Below are 22840 nucleotides of genomic sequence, written 5' to 3' on the forward strand. Positions count from 1 at the left end.
GCTATTGTCAGTACTGAAGGCTGTGAAGCTATAGCAGCTTGTGGAAGGCTCCGTGATGCGCAATGAGTTCAAAGCAGGTATGCAATCCAATCCTTTCACAGGCTTATTACAGTGTGACAGCCACAGATACCAGATCTTGTGGGATGTAGTGAGAATTTCAACAAATATAACAAAAACAAATTCTAAAATAAACCCACCTTACTCATCATTGACTTTAATTATAATAAATTGTTTTACACATTATAATGTAGTTTTAAGCAGATATAAAGACATTTTAAGGGTTTAATAATGCATAGTATATAATAAAATATTCTAACTTCTCCTGTGAAGAGGCATTATACATTATTACAACTGTGTTACATGTCATTCATTTTCTGTTTATATACCAGCATCCAATTCTGAAAGCTTCACAGGAGGAGTTCAAGTTCTTAAAACCTAACTGAAAAGACCTTCAACTACATTATCGTCTGCTATAAGCCCTTATCTTTATGGTAAATAGGGTGAATCAGCAGTAAAATCAAAACAACAGCAGAACCTGGTTGAAAATTGTATGTCGTCTTCACTGCACCCAATGTAGTGAAATCACAAAGAAATAGTTATGGTTTTCATAAGTTAATGTTTGTGTTCTGAAAATGTCTAGCAAATAAAACAAGATTACAAAAACGTAGTAGCCAAGTATACCTCTCTCTCATCACAGTAAAAGTTTATTCAACAAATCAGACTGAATAAAACATTAAAACACATAATCCACGTGACAAACAAAAAGGAAAACGAGGAGCTCTTTGGCTCAAAGCTGCAGCTTCAAATCACATCCACCTGATATAAAACTTGATGTTGAAATTTAAAAAAAATAGTGGTGTTTCATCAGTGCTTTTGCTATGCAACTTGGTAATAGTTTAGTCTGACAAATTCTGATTGTACAAGCAAAATGAATGTGTTCAGTTTATCTCTTTAAATCTACCCCGAACACCAAAAGGTCGTTTAACAGGAGGTTAAAGCTCTTCTTTCTTCTTTAGGATTATCTGCCGCACCATTTCAGCTATTTTGGGTCTGATTTCTTTGACAGAAACTTTTGGTCCCCATGCATCCAACACTTTGCCATTTACATCAACGAGATACTTCCAGAAATTCCAGTCAGGCTCATTTCCAGAAGACTCTGCAGAGAATGAGGGAAGGAAAACGAGTTAATATGTATCAGTTATTGCCATCTTCCTTTATTTCATTGCCGCCCTCTTTTATTTATTCTGCACTACATATTTACCTCTATTCTTAATGTCTTCCTTGCCTTCTCCTCTTTTCCCATGATTTAAGTATATGCTTACTGTACTGTCCATATTTTGTTATCTGTGTCATTTGTCATTTCTGAATATCTAACATTTGCCCTTTAATGTCGGGATCCTCCAGATTCCCCTGTGTTAATTAGAAACCTGGTTGTCTCGGGCTCATTTGCTTAATAAAACCATTTTCAAATGATGCAACAAACTCACACCGACACCATCACATCTCACTCACCGACAAGGTACTTGTAGACATTGTTGGCTCCGGTTCCGACGACAGCGATTTTACTGAACAGGGGGAAGGAGACTCCGTAAACTCTGCGAACAAAACTGTCGATCTCCTTGTCGCTGCCGGGCTCCTGCTGCCCAAACTGGTTGCAGGGGAAGGCCAGCACATTGAAGTGATACGGCCCAAAGTCCCGCTGGAGCTGCTGCAGGTCTTCGTAGTGCTCTTCAGTGAAGCCACATTCACTGGCTACATTCACCACCAGGGACACCTAAGGCCAAAGGAACGCACTGTGAAAGCACTACAGTAACAGCCCTGACAGTCACAAAACAACAATTAACAGCAACTGAGGACTTGTAAACAGCTGTTCACGTACCTGAATGAGCGTAGATGTACTGAACATGCTCTGTGCACATCATCTGTTAGTTTTGTTAGCTTGTGTTCATCTCAGAAAGGACTATATGTGAACAGAATATGTTTTCTAGTTTCATACCAGGGTTGATCTTAGTTTAACAATAAGTGCACAATAGATGGAGCTTCGAAGGATAATTTTATTTTTATTACTATAAGGATTTTTTACTACAGGACATACTATTCATCCACGACATAGCAAAACCAAATTTTGCTTCTATATTAATGTTCTGAATATCAAATTTAGCAACTTTAACACAAGCCAAAAGAAAACTCTAACCTCTGAGCCCTGTTTCAGGGTGTGGTTGTTTTGTTGCACATGTAACCGCACCCTACAGTGATGTCACAGTGTACTGGCACACCCAGGAGTACAACCCTGCAGCACTGTGAGAAGCTTAGCAAAGCAGTGGAAAGTAACTACATTTACTCAAGTACTGTACTGAAGAACAATTCTTAGCGACCTTTAACGTACTTGAGTATTTCTTCACTTCACTACATCTCATACGGAAATATTGTACTTTTACGCCAGTGCATTTACCTGACAGCTGCAGTTGTTGATTACTTTGCAGTGAAAGATTCTATATCAATGCAAATATGATTCGCTTACAAAAATGCATGTTAGCAGTTCCACCAAGTGACTTCCCCACGAAATTTCTCTCGTGAAAAAAATCTCTCATTTAAATAGCTTTCCCATCATGTAGCAATAATTCAGTCGAAAGCCCAAAATATGACTACAAATGTTCATCAGAACTTTGTTTTGGCTTCTTCTTACTCCATTTAAGTTGCATAATACGAGATCGGGAGCATTTTGATTGCCTGTCAACGTGGCAGCGCCTAATCTGGCGTCTTTGAGCTACCGGTGCTAACAGTAAACACTAAACTGCCTAACTGCATGTACAGTATGAAGTATTTTAACCAGCCCCACCTTCACCAGCTACAACAGTTAATTAAAAGCTTATTATGCATGGGTGCATCAGTATTATCAATAAATGGGCGTCATTCACCAACTGTCACATGTAATTTCTTCCTAAAACTCAGCTACATAGTTTTGATGACGCCTCTGACATTCACCAATGTTTATTTTGGGATTTGTTCTCAGGCATAAGAACATCTGCTGACACTCAAGAGCACATTTGAGTGGTGGCATGTTTGTTCAAATGAATTTGTTATTGCATTTCTTCAAGTCTACAGTTGTAATTCATATTACAATATCTTTTCATTTATAATAAGTTTTAATAAGATTTTCCATTACAGTGGAAACTGCTTATAGTGATCACAGTGATTTGTCACATATATGGATCAAAAAGTTTAGGAGAGAATGATTACTATATCAAAACATAATTTCCTTATGGTAACCAAGTAGTCCGCTTTGAGTGTTCATTGTGGGTCTTTTTATACATGACACATATGGAAACTTAATAGTAACAATAGAACATTTAAATAGTTCATATTCGATCTTTACATTGGGCAGTGTTCGCCTACAGTTTTCTATCAGGCCTATCGAAAATGTAGAAAACTACCAGTCAACCGGCTTGATGTTGATGTTAATGTTGAGGCACTACTGATGTTACTTTGTTAACAGCACAATTGTGTTTTCGGCTATAGCCTAATTATAATTTGAACTACAGTAGGCTTTATTCTATATACTGTACTATATTATAGTGTATTTGAAATATACACAACATTTTTGAAACAGTCAATAAAATTGTGTAAATAGCGAAACTGTCCGTTTCATAACTTAATATTCATATAATAAATAATAATAGTAATCTAGATGACATTAAATACCTGAACGAGTACTAATATTCCATACATTTGTTGTGTTGCCTAATATCCACAACTGACTCTACTTAATGTGAAAGCTCGTTTTGCGTTCACTTCCTGCAGAAGCAACTCCCATTTCAGAACTATTTCTATAACTACTATTACAATGGGATTCATTATTATAACAACAATTTTATAATAACAATAATTTAAGATTACCAGAAAATTCAGCTGTTTAAGAACTCGTCACGAATCAAACGTAGACGTCTAATGAACTTTCTCAAAGATAAATTCAAGGGGAAAAAAAGTAGATATTGGTGAATGAATGATTTTTCATACAGGACTGTTACTTGTCATGGAGTATTGTTATGTTGCTGTATAGGTAATTTTACTTTGGGAGAGGATCTGAATACTTCTCTCCCTGAATGAGAGTTCCATGTCTGACGAGATCAATGCCTTTGTTGTTTACCTTTTCATGCTGAGTGTGCGTGACGTGGTCGTGGGTGGACCTGTACAGATACACGCCATGGAACAGGTTGAGTATGTTCGTGCAGGTTAATACATATTAAAGCCTCATGCTTCAGGTCACAGTCAATCAGGCAGTTTCTCATCACTGGATCAGTAAGCACAAAGCGATCTTTTTGTTCCCATCATCTAGTGCTGACATCTAGTGTCACAATCAAGCAATTCAAGTGTGATGCATCTGAAAACCTCATGGGGCTATGTGCGTTATAGAGTAGACCCTATATACAAACCAAATCCTTCTGCGACCTTCTTAAAACAGCAACGGTGCGCCATATATAAATGATGTATGTATTTGAAACACTGTACAGTGATGACTAGGCATGGTAATAACATGGACTCTTCCTTCTGTGAAAGAGACCTTCACTAGGGACATTGGGGAGGATGCATACTTTATATTTGTTTTAAGGTGTTTTAAGGGAGCATCCTTTGAAGTTCTGTTTAAGCGGACAATTTAAAGATTATATTAAAAATAAAAAAATAGAATGTATTGCATTGTCCTACTACAGTGATACAAAAACTATGCGGCCCACAAATTGTTCTGTTCTACCTCCGCTGTCATGTGGTGTCTTTTTGACGTGAACTGTGTTGAACAAAGCCTGGTTGACTAATTGCAATAAACAACAAATAAAGCAATCATTAAGAGGAAACCTACCTACAAATAAAATGCCTTGTGTTCAGTCCCATTTATTAACCCAGACGAACTTAAATAAAAGCTGAAGCACATACAGGTTACATTGTATCAACTCATTATGGATAAAAGGCGAACCTAGTCTACCTGCTTTAAATGGAAACTCTATGAAGCTCCTGCAGCTGCAGGGGCTCTGCAGGCCTCTTGCCACGTAGGCTAGCGGGGCTACATGATGGGACATCCCGAGCAGGCTACAGCAGGCAAACTGATCCGCTGCACTGCTGTGTTATTACGTCTAACACAAAGCTAACTGGGTGAAATTACAAATAAACATTTACAAGCAAAATGCATTCATGCCACCGGTTGACATGCAGAGAGACCGGTTACAGTGAGACTCTAACATCACCGATATACTGCATGTATAATGTTACCTCAAACTTACCGAACCCCGGTATTTTTCCAGGGACACTAACTTCCCCCTGATGTTCACAACTTTAAAAGTATAAAAGTCTTTCTCTCTGCTCTCAATGAGGCTGAATAGAGTCAGCAACACAGTGAGTGCTCCTGGAAGCATCTTTACAGTCAAACTGCCAACGCTACAGAGAGGAAACTTCTTCTTCGTCCTACGGCTCTTCTTGGTTCAGGCGGTGAAGCTACAGATGGGGAGGACAACACTTCCTGGATCTTCCGGCCATAAATTACAAAATAAAAGCCGTGTTGACGAATTTGTGTTGCAGCCAGAGGTTGCAGTCTGGTTGCAGTGTCAAAACTCAAAATAATGATTTTGTTGTTGTTGTTGTTGTTGTTGTCGTTGTTGTCATAATAAGCAAAACATGTAAATCAGGCTGTTTTATGTCATGCTTTATGTATACCATAATTTAGAATGTGTCTACACTGATGTACTGAACTTTGAAAAGTAAAATCTACCACTACATAATTCTAAAATGTGACATGTTAAATCGAAAATCATAAGATGGTAAGGTGAGATTTAGATTTTGACTAACTCAAGTGCTGCAAATAAAGTATGCACTACACATTGGGTTTTGGGATTTTGATATCTTGTTACTTGTACATTTTTGCTTTGCAATTTAAGTAAAATAACATTTGGCAGCTTAAAGAAATATACAAAAACGTAAAGAATACAATGCTGGTAAAGACATTTTCACCACAACCAGTGCGGGGCATTTATTTTGCTGCAGGGATCTATTGTAGACTAGTCCCAGGCTTATATTTTTAAGGAATGTTGAATAGAGAAGAACTGGAACTGGAACAACAAATGTTCTGCTCTCACTCTCAGCCCATTAGCCAAGCTAAAGACATGCACAACATGGCCTACTTTTTTTCTGAAGGAAAACAAATGAACACGAGCCAAAAATACAGAGCAAAATCAAAACTCTCTGCATATTAATTACATCAAAATGCATTGTGTATTGTGTTTGGCTTTTTAGAAAAACAAAGGGAAATTACAGAAGAAATAGACTACCAGGAAGATAACAATATTGTCCGATCAAGGCTTATTCCGGTCATACTAGTCGAAAAACATCCAACATATCTCTAATTTTGGATTACATCATAGGTGCTACAATTTTGTGTTGTTTTTTTTTTACTTAGAAATACATTCAAAACATTTCAAACATTGTACCCACTCGTCCAATGTATCTGTAAATAGTGTGATTTTTTAGATTGTGTGCCTGTAGGCTACTGTTTTTTGCATCGTGTTCTTTTTCTCTTTTTTTGAGGAAAGAAAGATTTACACACAGTTATTGCTTGCAGTGCAGTTACAGTAAAGCGTTTCCGAGCGGCATTTGAACGCAGCACGCTTCACGCCCCTCTTCATCATCACTGACACTCCCACAATGCAGCGGGGTAATGTATTAACATGGCGTCAATGGTTGCTGTTTTGACCAGGGCCGTGGGATTTGAAAAATATGATGTAAAACAACATTATGGAGACAGCTAAACAATAATCCGGAATCAACCTCAGAGCCCGAAAGTAAGTTTGTATGCGCTCTTCTGCGTTGTTCCGGTGGAAGTCGTTATTTTCTGTTATTAATGACTTGGTGCTGTATGCCAACTGGGTGCCAATGTTATTTATTTCCCGTTAGCTAGCTCAGACGGACGACCCGGGGGCACAGCAGCTAACGTTAGTTAGCCTACGAAGACCGCTAACAGGGAAGTCGGCTAAGCAAAGAGCCTGCAGGAAGTCAACGTGAATCATTCCCATAACACAGGTGACACCTTTTGGTTTTAATGGTGTGCATTTATTTTAGTCAATAATATATGTGTGCGGGAGGCGCCCCCCCCCCCCCCTTCATTTCTTATTAGGAAGTGGAGCTAACACTGTCCCAGTGTTGTGTCGGTTCCCTCATCAGTTTCGTTTTCCCCTGAACCAACAGTAACGTTACCTGAAACAAAAGTCACGTATGCGACGTGTAACTGCAACCTAACATTAGCCCCAGATGAACTATTCCATACGGAATCACTCTCTATCAGTCAACCGCTAGCATAACACAATACTGTATCAGCTCATTTACGTGTTGTATCGGTAATCTGAATATGCAAAGTTTTAGCAACTGAAGTTATGCAACTAATTTAGTTGTTTAAAAAGTAAACAATATATTTTTTTTATAGTGAAGTAGAAAGCAGCATAAAATGGAAATACTCAAAGTTGTACTTAAGTACCGTACTTGAGTAAATGTTCTGAAATACTGGATTGAACCGTTAGTTCCAGGCTTATAGGATACGATATAGAATTGTGTCATGTTAGAAATGCACTACGATTTAAATGGATAAAAGTTGCATCTATTTTTGTGTGGATTGATCCAGGAAGTCACCCCACTGCTTGTTTTTTAAAGTGAATTCACACCAAGATGTTTTGGAATGATTTGGTAGACTTTTTTTTTGACACTTGATAATGTTGTTTGAATGAAACTCTTCCATGTTTCGTACTCAAGAAAAGGAATGAATTCCCATAAAAATCAAGTCGCACAACTTGAAAGTTGAAATACAAAAGGTAGAGAGCCTTTACTGTTGTGGCTTCACGATTGAAAACAGCACCAAGACTTCCTGTCATTTTTACCTTGTTTTATTTCTTTATTTATTTTACCACACCATGTGAGCCTATATCATTTTTTTTGTCATATTCTTTAAAGCAAAATAGTCAAATACCAAGCTATGTTTTTTTCCCTCCAGCTTGAATTATAGTTCATAAATTACAGCAGAAGGTGTAAATGTAATCTAAAATAGGTAATACAGATTTTGGAACAAAATTACCTTTTATTTGACCATATATATATATATATTATATATGTATATGTGACTGTTGAAGAATGTAGCCTCCTCTGTAGATTCTGTACGTTTCTGTAGTTAAAAAATGTACATACGCATTGTAAGTTTACACGTGTGTTGGATCAGTTAGCCTTACCTGAACTGAGTCACAGCAGGCGATCACAATGCAGTGTGTAATCTTGTAGTTGGACCGGTTGCTATGATTTCCTCTCTTCTTATTGTCCTAGACTTTAGGTGGCCTACCTGCCTCATCCTCAGCGTGGTGTTCACTCCACCAGGGACAAGAACAGCAGGACAGGGATGGATGAGTCCAAAAGTCCAGTTAAATCAGTCAAACAGTCTCAACCCAGAGGACCCAAAGCTTTGTCCGGCGACAAGTCCAATAGAGAGGCTCCTGCGCAGAGAGAGGGCACCAAGTCTGCAACCCGCAGCAAAGAAAACCTCACCGCTGCAAAGGATGAACACAATATAGTCAGTCAGGGTAGCCGCGGGCCAGGCAAGACTTTCACAGACATCCCCCAGGACAAGAGAAGAGGGCGTCCCTCCAGGCTGACTGGAAGAACGAGTTCTGGGGAGAGGGGGAAAGGAAAGGTGGCAAGCTCACAGCAGAAGCTGGTGGCGCAGGATCCCGACACCAGGGTGTCTATTTCTGCAGACGGCAGCCCCTCAGCAAACAGAGAGACCAGCTCTCCTGTAGTGCCTGGTACACCTGAGAAAGGCCTCACAGAGCTCCATTGTAGCTCCATTGTGGTTCAAACAAAGGAAAAGTCCCATGGTGAGTTTGCACAATGTTTTGTTTTTTTTCCCTGAGATGTCTCTCCACCAAAACCTGTATCTTTGTGTGTAACTGCTTTGTCGTCGTTGCTTGCAGGGGTGAAAGCGACATCGTCGATGCATCGGTCTGTTGAAGAGGCGAGGCCCACCGTGGCGGACGGGCCGCTGACAGAGCAACAGCTGGGCCTCCGACAGGCAGAGGAGCGCCTCTACAGAGACTACATCCACCGACTGCTGAAAGTAAGGCAACAATCCAGTCATGCCTGATGTACAGTAAATGTACGGTTCCGCTAATCTCAGCTGCTGCATTATGGGTTCGGCCGGAATACATCTGCAACAGATAGCTTGATAAACATGTTATTTATCCTTCAAACACCATCTGTTTTCTTGATCATAGACATGTTTTGGTCATAAAATCAAAATTAAACGGCTGCTCGAAATCCAAATACACTATGAAGTCTTAAAACATAAAGACCCTCTTATTGTAAATTCATACTTTCTGTGTTTTTCAATGCCAAAGAAGATGTATTTGTAATTTTAAGAATTAAAGCAAGGTAATTTAACTCGCGGGGGGAAACAAAAATCAGACACAAATGATCAAGTTTGACTTGTTTTGATAAATACAGATAATAATGAAAACCCAGCCCTTCCATATTTTCACTTTGTTCCATGGACTCATGCTTGTGATTTGTTCTTTTTTTATCTCCAACCAGTGCGAGCAGGTGGAATTTGTGATTGTGATCATGTGACCCCCAAATTTCCAACTGGAAGAACTGCGAGAGAACATGCATGAACCGATCGCTTTTGCTTCTCTCCCCTGTTTTCACAGCAGTCCCCTGAGTACCCAAACTATCAATACTTATGCAAGCTCTGTTCTGTGCACATCGAGAACATCCAAGGAGCCCACAAACACATCAAGGAGAAGAGACACAAGAAGAACATAATGGTACGGGAAATTTGTGTCGTATTCCAGGGACTTGCTTGAGTAATGCAATTCTTCTGAATTGGCATAAAGTAAGGCTTTAGAACGACGTGTTTTTAACGTACTGTGGTTCTGGTGGTTCTGGTGGTTCAGGAGAAACAGGAGGAGAATGAGCTGCGCGCCCTGCCGCCCGCCTCTGCTGCCCAGCTGAAGGCCGTGGACACGGCCGTGCTGGATACAGTGAGGCAGCACGGGATCTCAGAGGAGGACTTTGAGGTTCGGAAAGCCGTGGTCATCAGGATGGAAGAGATCATCAAGAGGCACCTCTCAGGTTGTATGCTGTGATGTCACTCAGCTGGCTCTATGTTATTCTGTAGTGTAAAAAAAGAGGAACATTTGAATGAACTAATTAAAACGAGGTCATTTAACTCGTGGAAAACACCAATCGGACACAAACTGTTATTCCCAGAAGCGTGTTTTTACTTTATATTCATTGAGGATTAACATTATGTACTCCTTTTCCACTGGGATATGGAGTTTACTAGAAAGCGTAGCCCAGAACTGGCTGCAAAACCTTCCGTTGTTACTTAATTACACCTTGTTTCATTGAATCATCACTTATTATTTATGTCCCATGTAAATGAGACCTCGCTGGTCCTCAGAGCCCAGTTTATTCTGTATTTATACAAGTCTTAAGAGTGTATAATTGACTGTATTTTCTAATATCTTTTCTTTGGTTTTCCAGCTTGTGCTCTCCGTCTCTATGGTTCATGTCTCACCCGATTTGCCTTCAAGACGAGTGACATCAACATCGATGTCACCCACCCCCCCTCAGTCAGTCGGCTCTTGCCATATCACAAAATACGATGTGCATTTTCAATAATGACGTTCTAAATCAGCGGTCTTGTACTTGATGATTCTCTCATTCCTTTCCTCCGTTCAGATGACGCAACCTGAGGTCTTGATTCAAGTGCTGGAAATCCTTAAGAACAGCCGTAAGTTTTGCTCGGCGCACGTTGACCTTTGACATGAGCTGAGACATGATGGATTGTTATTAGTACTGGGCGATATGGCCTAAATAAACATGTTGTTGTGCATGCCGTGTGGCACGTTACTGCTGAGGAACCATCATTAGCGCATGCTGACATGTTGAACAGTGTCTGAAGAGAACTCGCATGCTGACTATGAACTACAGGAGCTAATTAAGCTATTAAGATGATATGTTCGTCCTCATGACCTCATTCAAGGGACTTGGATGGTTCATGCTACTTGGTGTGGTTCCAGTTTTATGTAAAAGTCCAGCAGTGAATTTGAGTTTGTGCAACTCTTCTCAAGATAATTTTTTTTTTTTCTGTCTCCTCTATAGCTGAATTTTCTGAGGTTGAGTCAGATTTTCATGCCAAAGTTCCTGCCATTTTCTGTCGGGATGTTAGCAAGTAAGTGTATCATCAAAATGCATTGGTGCAGGATTTTTATTACCTATTTCTATATCTATTTATATATAGTAGAAATGTATTTGTGTAGCATCTTTTCATACAATAAATGCAGCACAAAGAGCTTTACAATAAGGGGAAAAAGACATAAAAACAGGGAACGTTGGAGGGAAAATAAAACCCACTGTATAATAATAATAATATAATATTAAAATCAGTAGCCATATTTGCAGCATGCATATACACATCAATAAACACTGCAGCACCAGCAGAAGGTCTCCATTCTCTTCTATGTTGCGTTAGATGATCTCATTTCAGTGTACTTGTGTAACTGCACATCGTTACAGTAGATATCATCTCCCACTTACCTTTTTGAAGGCTTGCAGTTCCAGCACTAATGTATAGTATAAAAACATAATCTGTATCTCATCCCTCACTGAGCCGTTGCAACAGTTAGACTGAGGTTCTGTTCAGTGTCAAGTTCAAGAATTTCATCCCAGCTTTTCACGGCGGTCTTCCCTCACTTCTGTGCAGCGGCCTGATGTGTAAAGTGAGTGCCGGTAACGACGTCGCTTGCCTCACCACCAATCACCTGGCAGCTCTGTCTAAACTGGAACCCCGATTAATCCCCCTGGTGCTGGCCTTCCGCTACTGGGCAAGGGTAAGGCTGTGACCGGCACACGATGAATAGCTTCTGACGGGTTTCAGCGTGTTCGCTTATTATTAATTGTCTGCGTTTTTCTACACATTTCAGCACAAACTGATATTCCCTTTTGTCGTATTAAAAACACTTGTCAGCAGGTTGAAAATGAAAAAGAATAGTTTTCTTAATGCAATTCTTATAAATCCCGTTTTTTTTTACTAGTTAGTATGTTAATTAGATGACACAAAAATACTCTTCTGTTCGTGGACGCATTGGATTTTAAAGCAGGCAGAACACACAAACGCTTTGTGATGCTTCGGTATTTATTTTAAAGCACCGCTATCTCTGCAAAAACAATCTGTATTGCCTATATGTCCCAATGCCAATTACAGAAAATGGATTAAGGCTTGAAATGCAGACTAAAGCATCATTTTTTCCCCTCCTGTACGTTCATCTCCACAGCTGTGTCATGTTGACTGCCAGGCTGAGGGTGGCATCCCCTCGTACTCCTTAGCCCTCATGGTCATCTTTTTCCTGCAGCAGAAGAAGGAGCCTATACTCCCCGTGTACCTGGGCCGCTGGGTATGTCAAGTGTTGTTGTTGTTGTTGTTTTTAGGTCTTAGTCCACCTTTCCACTCGGGGAAGACGTTTGTACTTATTTGTGACTGCACTGCTTGGTGTAGTATGTGCCCATGAACCTGTAACTACACCCAACATCTCCATGCACTTTTAAAGTAGGTGAAGTTGTGCCAGAAACACTCTGCTACCACATCAAACAGTGACATCAACAGGTCCAAAACAAATATGTCACAAATCTATACAGTAATAGTTATAACATAACACAATCAGATGTAAAACTTATCCTGAGTCTCTCAAATGTTCGCTTTCCTGTTCTGTGAGATCAGACGGTGACCGTGGCTAAGCGGAGATCAGGGCCGTCCTCCAATCGGAGGATTGGCGGTTCGATCCCCGGCTCCACCAGTCGCATGTCAATGTGTCCTTGAGCAAGACACTTAACTCCAAAATTGCTCCCGTAGCTGTCCCCACGGTGTGATAGACTCTGAATTGTAAGTCTGCTGAATGACTGTAATGTAATGTAAGAAGGCTTTCCTTCACTTTTGTAGTTGTAGTTCACTTCTTTGTGCTCGACATATGCTTTTCTGCTTGCACAGCAGAGGAAATAGTGCAGTGATGGAGAGCATATATCTACTTAGAGCTGAACTTTCTAAAAACTGGAGGGCCTTGGCGCTTTCCTCAAAAAATGCCTGGTGGGCTGTGTGGACAAGGATGGCGTCCGTGTGTCCTACTTGTTAAGATGCAATCGCAAAGCCGTTGGTCGGGGAATGTCTGTTACGACTTCCTCCTCGGTCTCCTCATGTCCTCTGTCTGTGGCTCTTTCAGATCGAAGACTTTGATGTGAAACATGTGGACGAGTATCATCTAACTGGCATCTCGCTGGGCATGTTTGTCCGGTGGGAGCGCAGACCTCCAAGCTCCACGGACAACCGAAACGACGGGCGAGGAGACGGCAGGCCCAAACCGGAGCAGAAAAAACCCGCTGACACTGACTATTACTCAGAAGGCTTGGTGAGTCTCACTGCAGCACACAATCGTGTCACAAGAGAGCAATTCAGACTGACTTTGATTCAGATTTCCAATCGTACTTTCGGAGAGCAAAAGTGTAAAAATGGCGGGGCAGTGTTGATGTTCTTGCCGTGTCGCCCTGCTTGTTACTATGCCTCTTTTACTGTCCCCCTTTAAAGACTCGCCTAACTCTGGACCTGGGTAAAGGTGTGTCGTTGGGCCAGCTGTGGTTGGAGCTCTTGCGTTTCTACACACTGGAGTTTGCTCTTGAAGAATACATCATCAGCATCCGCCTAAAGGAGCTCCTCTCTAGAGAAGTGAAGAACTGGCCTCGCCGCAGGCTCGCCATTGAAGGTGAGAGACATAAAATAAAAAATGGTTTGACTGGTCTGGAGAAATATCAGAAATTCACTCTGTGTTGTTCTTTCTACATTTTTAGATCCTTTTGCCTTGAAGAGGAATGTCGCACGAAGCTTGAACAGCCAAATGGTGTTTGAGTACATCCAGGAGCGTTTACGTACGGCTTACAAATACTTTGCTTGCCCTCAGAGAAGGAGCACTGGGGGGCGCCAGAGAGCCGAGAAGGCAGACAAGCAAGGTGCAAAATTGGAAGAGCTTGAGAAAGAAGAAGAGGATGATGGAAAAAGCCTAGGCTCTCAGAGGGGGCAGCAAGGGTTTAAGGAGGATGAGGAGCCTGACAGTGATGATGAAGATGGATCAGATCCGTCCAGAAAAAGTAATGAGAAGACTTTAGATGCAAGCCTCATGAACATGGCTCTCCATGAGAGGAACAAACCATCCTTCTGCCCCAACGGCCTGCTGGACAGTGACGAGGAGGAGGAGGAGGAGGAGGAGGAGGAGGAAGAGGTGGAGGGAAGCAGTATTTCAGATAAGGACGGGCCTGTTGCGTCAGAGGATCTTCACTATGTGTTTGATAAGATGATTTTTACTAGTGGGAAGGTAATTATCACCATTCACCGTTTTGTAATCCAGCATAAAGTCAAGTATTCGTTGACGTTGATTTGAGTATATAATTATATATTTTTTCTTTGACAATGGTAAAATATTGTAACCCATTGTACTGCCAAAAATCCTAAATTGTGTATATAATACTATTTAATATAGCTTCTGTTTGTGATGGAGGTATTTTGAAAAAGAACAACAACAAAAAAAAGACATAAATTGTAGATTTCAACCTTTCCCACGTTTGTAGCTGCAGTTTAGGAGAAGCATCATCCTGTCAGCATTGATGGGTTCATGTCACTTAGGTGAGATGTTTAAAATTAGGGAGGGTCTTTATTGGATTATTGACACATGATGACAGTCTATATATATATATATATATATATATATATATATATATATATATATATATATATATATATATATATATATATATGTATGCTTCAGGTTGTCGGAGCATAATGCAACCGTTAAGACATTTTTTAAGACATTGGGGAAATTGCCCCACACAAATGTTTAGTCACACTGCTGTTCTATAAGTGCACGCCATTAACCCTGCGCTCAGTTTGTTCTGTTAGAGGCGTAACCGCTCGTTACATTTATCGCCTTTTTTTATAAAATTTTGTCGTTGCAGCCCCCGACTGTTGTGTGTAGCATCTGCAAGCGAGACGGTCACCTGAAGGACGAGTGTCCCGAAGACTTCAAGAAGATCGAGCTGAAGCCTCTGCCTCCTATGAACGAGCGCTTCAGAGACATCCTCGACGGGCTCTGCAAGCTGTGCTTCTGTACGTCGTCACTTTCTTTCACTCGACACTCTTTTTTTCCGAACGGTAGCAAGGAACGTACAATAAGTCATTTGACTCCGGTTTTACGCTGCTCTCAATGTGCCTACACTGAAAAAGACATGCAGCTAAAACCAGGACGGAAAATAACTTTGGATCGGAGAACGTGTCTTATTTTGTGAATACTTTAAACCCATTTAAAAGTAAACTAGCTTTACATTTACCCCCCAACTATAACCTAAACTAGTAGCTTTACTCTTGTCCACCGCAGGTAAGCCTGCTCAGTATCACTTAATCAGTATTAAAGGGTTGTAGTGCTGCAATTAATTATCATTTTTGATTAATTATTGATTGTATTAAATGATTAATCTGTTCTGTTTTTGGTAGATGAATTGTCACCTACACATGCTGAGCAGCAGAAGAGGGAGCAGATCCTCTGCAGTCTGGAGAGGTTCATAAGGAAGGAGTACAATGGTGAGCATTAAGCATAAACTGCTGCAGACAACGAGCATCGACCAGAGCCTGTATGTCTACTCCTTCAATGTAGAGAGAACCAGGCCTTTGTTCTGGTTCCTTTATTGTGAAACGTCTGAGTTTCAACAACAGCTTTAACCACAAGAGCTTAGTTCAGAATAATCGATCAGAGTGAATAAATCAGTGTTTCTGTTAAAGACTCTTTTAAAAGGCTACGATTGGAGAAACAGCCGTTTGTTTGTTTGTTTTGGGAATTTCCGATAATGACACAGGATGTCTATTTTCCATTCGGATAGAAATGAGAAACTCTTCCTGTGCCTGAATCCACAGATAAAGCTCAGCTCTGCTTGTTTGGCTCCTCCAAGAATGGCTTTGGCTTCCGCGACAGTGACCTCGACATCTGCATGACTCTGGAGGGCCATGAGACCGCGGAGGTAGGCGGACAAAAACCGCACGACGACATTCGATGCAACTCGCGCTTCCTCGCCGAGAGGAGAGGTGTGACCCTTTTATCGTCCTCCACTGTTACATCTGTGTTTCTGATCTGTCTGAACAGAGGCTGAACTGCAAAGAGATCATCGAAGGCCTCGCAAAAGTGCTGAAGAAGCATACGGGTGATTTAACACGTATATAATTATCTCTTTGGAACTATTTCTATTCGCCAATGACTGAATGTGACTGGTTGTGATCTCCCGTGTTTCCCCCCCCCGACATCACAGGTTTGAGGAACATCTTGCCTATCACAACAGCTAAAGTGCCTATCGTGAAGTTTGAACACAGACAGAGTGGTTTGGAGGGAGATATTAGCCTTTATAATACTCTGGTGAGTGAACCAGTTCACTGTTCTATAAAGTCTTTAATTATCGAGCGTGCCGTTTGAATTCATTTGGACGGGTCGTCTGTGTAGGCTCAGCACAACACCAGAATGCTGGCCACGTATGCGGCCCTGGATCCACGCGTGCAATTCCTGGGATACACAATGAAGGTCTTTGCGAAGGTATGCGAAAGCTGTCCAACCGGTTGCTTTCGGACAGTTTGCTCTGTAGTTTTCTGTCCTAGTTCTTACTTGTCTGTCGAAACTTTATCGACAGACAAAATTCTTTTGTAACGTTTTGTGTTCGATATGTCAGAACTGATTTCTAATGTCTAATCTCCACTTAGTAGCGCTTGCTTACCGGTATCCGCACTAACGCACCTGAAGCCACTGAAGGGTTCGCTGTCTTTTCTCGTCCCTCCGTGCTCACAGCGCTGCGACATCGGGGACGCGTCCAGAGGAAGCCTCTCGTCTTACGCTTACATCTTGATGGTGCTTTACTTCCTGCAGCAGAAGCAGCCCCCGGTCATCCCGGTCTTACAGGAGGTACCGGCCCCTCATTAATGAACTCAAACTGAAACACAAACTTAGCCTTCGCTAGAACATGATAAATAGCTCTGTGTGATGTCTTTTACTAGATCTTTGATGGGAACACTGTCCCCCAGCGGATGGTAGATGGCTGGAACGCTTTCTTTTGTGACGACCTCGAGGATCTGGTGAGTTTAAATAAAACAGACTTTAAAACAAACTTTTTCAGGATGACCTTTTAACTTGAGATGGTAGTGCTTTAAATGCCATTATCTGAATGTCGTCCAAATCTGCCCGTTTCTCCTGGCACAAATCTGCTGTCTCGGCATTAAATATAAATGGACACTAAGTGTGTTTTCTTCTGTCCGCGCAGCGTCGGCATCTCTCGGACTTTCAGCCGAACACGGAGTCGGTGGGAGAGCTGTGGTTGGGTCTCCTTCGCTTTTACACTGAAGAGTTTGACTTCAAAGAGCACGTCATCAGCATCCGCCAAAGGAAACGCCTCACCACCTTTGAGAAGCAGTGGACCAGTAAATGCATCGCTATTGAAGGTGCGCACACGGATCTGCTGCTCGGGGTTTAAGTTTTCTTTTTGAACACTATTATGTCGGGGCATTTTTTCGACTTTTATGAGACAGATGGCAGCGTAGAGACAGAGGGGTGTGATATGCAATAAATGCCTGAATTGAACATTGGTCGTGGTGGTTATCTACCAAGGTACTCAGGATCTCCTCTTCTACTCACTTTCTCACTGTTCTTCTCCTCAGATCCTTTCGATTTGAATCATAATCTTGGTGCTGGAGTTTCCCGCAAAAGTAAGTGCCTTTAGTCCATCACGTGTTTTCTTGTCATGGACGTCTTTTTTTTTTTTTTTTCTTTACTAGAGACATCTGATCTCTAAACTGTTCTGACCTCTCTACCAGTTCATGACTATTTGAATGAAGAAGCAGGTGTCCATGTCAGCTTCCGCTTCAATTTACTGACGGTGTGAAAATGTCCCTTGTTTGCTTCCTGTAGTGACAAACTTCATCATGAAGGCTTTTATAAACGGGAGAAAGTTGTTCGGGACTCCGTTCTACCCCGTCATGGGGACCGAAGTGGTACGTCCCGCTCCCACCAACCAAATTGAACAAACGAACAATTTGAATGCGCTCTTGTGTCCTGAGGAATCTGTCTAACAACAGCTGCTGTTTTTGTTGTGTTCTGCTGCAGGACTACTTCTTTGACTCAAAGGTGTTGACAGACGGCGAGTTGGCGCCCAATGACAGGTGCTGCAGGATCTGCGGGAAGATTGGACATTACATGAAGGACTGTCCAAAGAGACGCAGGTTGTCCCCTCATTTATTTATTTTTAAAGCATCGTCCTGCTTTTTTTACCTAGTGCCGACATAGTGTGCGGTTAGACTGTTCAATAGTGGTGTTTTTCCCCTTCTTGACGTGCCCGGAACTTTGTCCTCTGCCAGGATGAAGAAGAAGGAAAACGACAAAGACGAGGACATGAAAGAGGAGGAGCGGGAGCCGAAGGACAGGCGCTGTTTCCAGTGTGGGGACATGGGTCACGTAAGGAGGGACTGTCCCGAGTACCGCCACCTCAAACAGAGGACCGCCGGAGCGCCAGGTATCCGCAATGTCCACATCCAGCCTCGAGACGACCTCACAGAGCGTTTCTCTAAATGTTAGAGGCGCTTCGTTAACGAAGGTTAACCGTCGTGACGCGCGGCTGATATTCGGACCGTCGGGGGGGCGAAAGTAACGCTGCTCATTCTTATTCCTCCACAGCTCCTCACATGGTACGGACTGTGGTGAGCTCCCAGTCCATCCCCATTCCCCAGACAGCTGCAGACGGTCCTGGAAGGACCAGACAGCCCTCAGAATGTGTGAGTACATTACACTGGAGTCCGTTCAGCCGCATTACAAGTAAATATACAAATCATTTCTCACTTCTGTAGAGATTTCTGCCTCCATCCAAATACAGAGGAAGTGAATGGAATTCGTTGGGCCCGTAGAAGTGAAAGATATTTGTCTCTGTAAAGAAATTGATGATAAAAGATCTAAAACGCTTTCTTTCTTCTTGTCAATAGTCCGACAGTCGGCAGACTCCGCCCTACTCCCCGCAGCCCACAGCTGTTCCTCAGAGTTCCTCGAAGTCCTCCAGTTCCCCTCAGCCCTCCCACATTAAGACCGGGCCCGCTGGTCCCCCGAAGCAGCCTGTTCACCCCCAGGTCCCCCTGTCTCTCTTCAGCTTCCCTACCTCCCATCCAGGCCAGTACCACCCAGGGGCGCTCAGCGCACTGGGGCTCCTTCCCTCTCACCAGCACCAGTCACACCAGTCCCAGGGGCCGCCTCATCACCCGGTCCACATCCCCTCCACCTCCTGGCCCATACACGGGCCAGTCCTCACCACGTCCTCGCCCAACGGCCCCTCCCCGCCCGGTCTGAAGTTCGCCCTGCGTTCGGCGTCGGGGAACGGGAGTCCCACAGGCTCAGGGGGAAACCCCAGCCCCATGAACCTGAACGACCCCAGCATCATCTTCGCCCAGCCGGCGGGGAGACAGCTGGGCCTCGGGCCAGGACGGGAGGGACACTGGCACAACCACTTGGCACAACCTGGGTCACTCATGGGCAATGGCACTGTGGTCAAGTCAGGTATTCACTGGGTGAACTTTGGTGGCACCGTCTGTCTTTTTGTCTCCCTGTGTCTTTAAATACAGATGGAGTTGTCATATGTGTCATCCTAATTATACAATTACATATCTGATTTTGTCCCCAGTCTATAATATTCATTGTAGTAGTTATTTGCCCTTTTCCAGAGAAAATCAAGGAATAATTTAAAAACCATATATCTGTGACGTTGTCTTGAAGTACAAGGTGACATCACGCCTACTCCGATCGGGGCCACGCCCCCTTATCGAGACATACACCCATCACATTGAACTTTGGACAGTTATCCAGAATTAAAACTGTATTTGACTGTTTTCTGTCTACTGTATCAACTATGTAAGACAGACTGAGCGTGAGACAGATAGGAGGTAGATCACAGAACCTTGATCATTTTAGACAGTGAAGGGTTAAATATGCTGTAAGATGCAGTTCTGTAGGATGTTGGTAACGGTTCATAACATCAGTGGTGAAGGAGCAGTGTTTGGTTTATACAAACTGGGATATCACATTATTAGACTTTGTCTTTTTTTTTTTTTTGTCCTGAGTTACTGAGTGTGTTTTGGATTCTGTCTCCACAGAGTCAAGCCACCCAGCCCAGTTCGTAGGCGTAAACCAAGGCTCTCGGTTATGGGAGCACAACAAAACACCACAGTACGCCCTGCCTCCATCCTGGCCCTACCGGATGCCCCAGAACTTCATCCAGCAGGGCAACGGAGGCTACCAGCCTGGAAAACCCTTCATGGCCCAAGGTCAGACATGACAGACGTTTCTTTTATTGCCGCTGACAGGAATAGATTCATCACAAGTTCTCCATTTGTTCTGACTTGGATTTTTTTTTTTTTTCTTTCACCAGGGTCTGTGGTGCATCCGAATCCAAACTTCCCCCTGGTCCCCCACGTCCGACATCAAGTCAATTTGAATTTCATTCAACAGAAGAAGTGAACTCCTTTTAATTCAATTCATGGTCAGTAACCTAGCAAAGCTAAATTGTGTACTCTTTGCCTCATTCGATCACGAGAATTTTTTAAAATGAATTTTTTCTCATTTTTGTACAGTTTTTATGTTTTATTTTCAGTCTCATTACATTGATTTGTGATACAAATGTAAAATATTTTAATACCCCCATTTTTGAGGGGGTCCAAAAAAGTGTTTTTATTTTATGTGTAAAGTAAGGAGGACAAATATAAACCTTTATTTTTATTAGCTGTATTCATACTTTGCTTGCCACAAGATGAAGGCTTTGAATAGACGTTTGTTTTAAAAACAATCTAACATGTCACCCTCAGTATGTAGTGCCAAAAGCAGGGATAGCAAGAACAAAAAGGGAACAAATCCTAAATACAAAAAAAAGCCCCCCCAAAAAAAATAAAGAAAAAAAAGCAAACAACTTTATTGTGTCGTTTGGGTTAATCTCTCCAGTGTCGTGTTTGTGTGCACTCATGAGTGGTCCTGGATACTGTGTGGTTTTAAACACACAGTAGCATCAGGAAGGTTCTATTTGTAGAACCTTTCTTTATTTGTGTGACGCCGTTCAAACATTAAGCCCAGCAATTTCCATTACCGATGAAACGGGAACCGTCTCTCGGTGGGACAATAGGAGCCGCTGACTTCGGATGGATGTTGTGAGGTAGCTTTCTCGCTGCGTAGGAAGACGATGTCCTAGCACTGATTGGTCGATTGTCAGTTGAGTTCCACAGCAAGGAATCGGAGATGTGAACGGTGATTCAGAGGTCTGGAATCAGGCTGCCATTGTCACGTTTACCAGTTTCATTTACTCGATTGCTCCCCAGATTGGGACTTTCACCTAATGCGTCTGTGAGCCGTCTGGTGTTGTCCTACGCTTGTCAGTTATTGCGCGCCAAATGTGGCTTCATAATGTACGCACAAAGTCTGACACGGTACTGAACGTCTGAAATCAGGCTATTAATGATTCTAAAGGTGTGAATTCTTTACCGCCATCTGTAATCACGTGACCAAAGTTACATATTTGTAATGTCTTAGGCAAACTTATCTGCTGAGGAAGACCTTGAGATGTGGTTTAAATGTAAGTTTGTTGACGTGCACGAGCCCACAACCACGCACTAGTTTAGCACATAAGCACATTAACGTTCATACAGCTAAGGGTGCATTGAGAGCATTCTTTATTGCCTCTCAATAGGTTTTAGCATGGCGACGGCTGAGGCAACGACTCGCAGCTGACGGTGCCAATAGTGGCAAAAGTGCCGACAGAGCAGCGGTGTTGTTGGGACTGGCCCGGCTATGTCAACAAAGAAAGGTTCTGATCTGATTTTAACACACATTTAACACATCCTTTCTATCGCAAAATATTTGCAGAAGCAGAGAAAATGTCGGTAGTTTTCAGCGGAACGTCGTTTTTCAGAAACAGGTGAGTGATCTCGGATCGACGGAGAGTCCCACTGAAGGTGAGATCAAGAGCTGCCACCCCGGTCCTCTGTTGATCTCAGAGAGGAGAGCCGCCAATCAGACAGCCGAGCAGAACCGGGCCTTATCTCCATCCTCAGACACGCCTTCCTGGGAGATAAACACGGGGTTTATCTTCAGTCGTGGTGCCAACAGTCCCGTCCGGTGCAACATTAAATTCAAAAGATTAAGGAACACATGAGTTTACATAAAGGAGTGGAATGTATTTTCTAAGTTTAAATGAAGTTATGTCTTCTAGTGAGTGCGTCTGGCATTTGTTTTAATGCTTAAAGCTTGAAGCATCTTTAAGTTAAACAATAATCAAAACGTGTCCAAAATGTGTTTCACACGTTTCTCCTTGCTGTATGACCGAAGAGATCACAATCTGCATATTATATATTTTATCATCATATTTAATTTGTCATTCATGAGCATTTTACTGTACTAAAGTGTTAATGAAAGCTGTGTTTCACAGGAGAACCTGTTCTTTTATCTCCAGTGGGTCAGCTGCTCTGTGATCAGAGCTGTGGAGAGTCTTTGGGTGAATGTAGGACCTGGAGCGATCACCAGAGGGCGCTGTCACACACACAACCTGTCAGGAACCTGTAGAGAAACACAAATACCATCAGTGAAGTAAAGCCTCCATGTACATGTGCTTTACACTCTGCTAGATTAAGTTACATACAGTTTAGAAGTTCTGGTTCTTTACTCGAGAATCCATA

The 22840-nt window shown here is 42.3% G+C and overlaps 2 protein-coding genes across 4 annotated transcripts; one reads left to right on the plus strand and one right to left on the minus strand.

Annotated features, from left to right (window-relative positions):
• Positions 1–678: 678 nt before the first annotated feature.
• Positions 679–5454, minus strand: gpx7 (glutathione peroxidase 7). Its single transcript, XM_068725048.1, has 3 exons — positions 5274–5454; positions 1513–1774; positions 679–1156 (listed from the first exon to the last, which is right to left on the minus strand). The coding sequence occupies exons 1-3, from the start codon at positions 5403–5405 to the stop codon at positions 993–995; spliced, it is 558 nt and encodes a 185-aa protein (XP_068581149.1). The 5' UTR covers positions 5406–5454; the 3' UTR covers positions 679–992.
• A 1256-nt stretch (positions 5455–6710) lies between these two features.
• On the plus strand, positions 6711–21084 carry tut4 (terminal uridylyl transferase 4). 3 transcript variants are annotated; one of them, XM_068725008.1, is made up of 31 exons: positions 6711–6824; positions 6937–7062; positions 8347–8894; positions 8991–9133; positions 9723–9839; positions 9969–10146; positions 10561–10649; positions 10759–10810; positions 11182–11251; positions 11783–11909; positions 12354–12473; positions 13293–13478; positions 13655–13829; positions 13915–14435; positions 15073–15223; positions 15608–15694; positions 16025–16128; positions 16251–16308; positions 16414–16517; positions 16602–16691; positions 16941–17054; positions 17147–17224; positions 17410–17587; positions 17804–17851; positions 18054–18136; positions 18249–18364; positions 18500–18654; positions 18816–18913; positions 19118–19682; positions 20276–20446; positions 20551–21084. In XM_068725008.1, exons 3-31 carry the CDS (start codon positions 8420–8422, stop codon positions 20637–20639), a joined length of 4542 nt encoding a protein of 1513 aa, XP_068581109.1. In that variant the 5' UTR covers positions 6711–6824; positions 6937–7062; positions 8347–8419; the 3' UTR covers positions 20640–21084. The 3 variants fall into 3 exon arrangements, with proteins under 3 accessions (XP_068581109.1, XP_068581111.1, XP_068581110.1); XM_068725010.1 differs by having other exon boundaries at positions 9726–9839; XM_068725009.1 differs by having other exon boundaries at positions 6941–7062.
• Positions 21085–22840: the final 1756 nt, after the last annotated feature.

Source organism: Cebidichthys violaceus, unplaced genomic scaffold (genome assembly GCF_023349555.1).
Source record: "Cebidichthys violaceus isolate CVI_PGR_0920_01 unplaced genomic scaffold, fCebVio1.0.p SCAF_33, whole genome shotgun sequence".
In the NCBI taxonomy this organism is placed as follows: Eukaryota; Metazoa; Chordata; class Actinopteri; order Perciformes; family Stichaeidae; genus Cebidichthys; species Cebidichthys violaceus.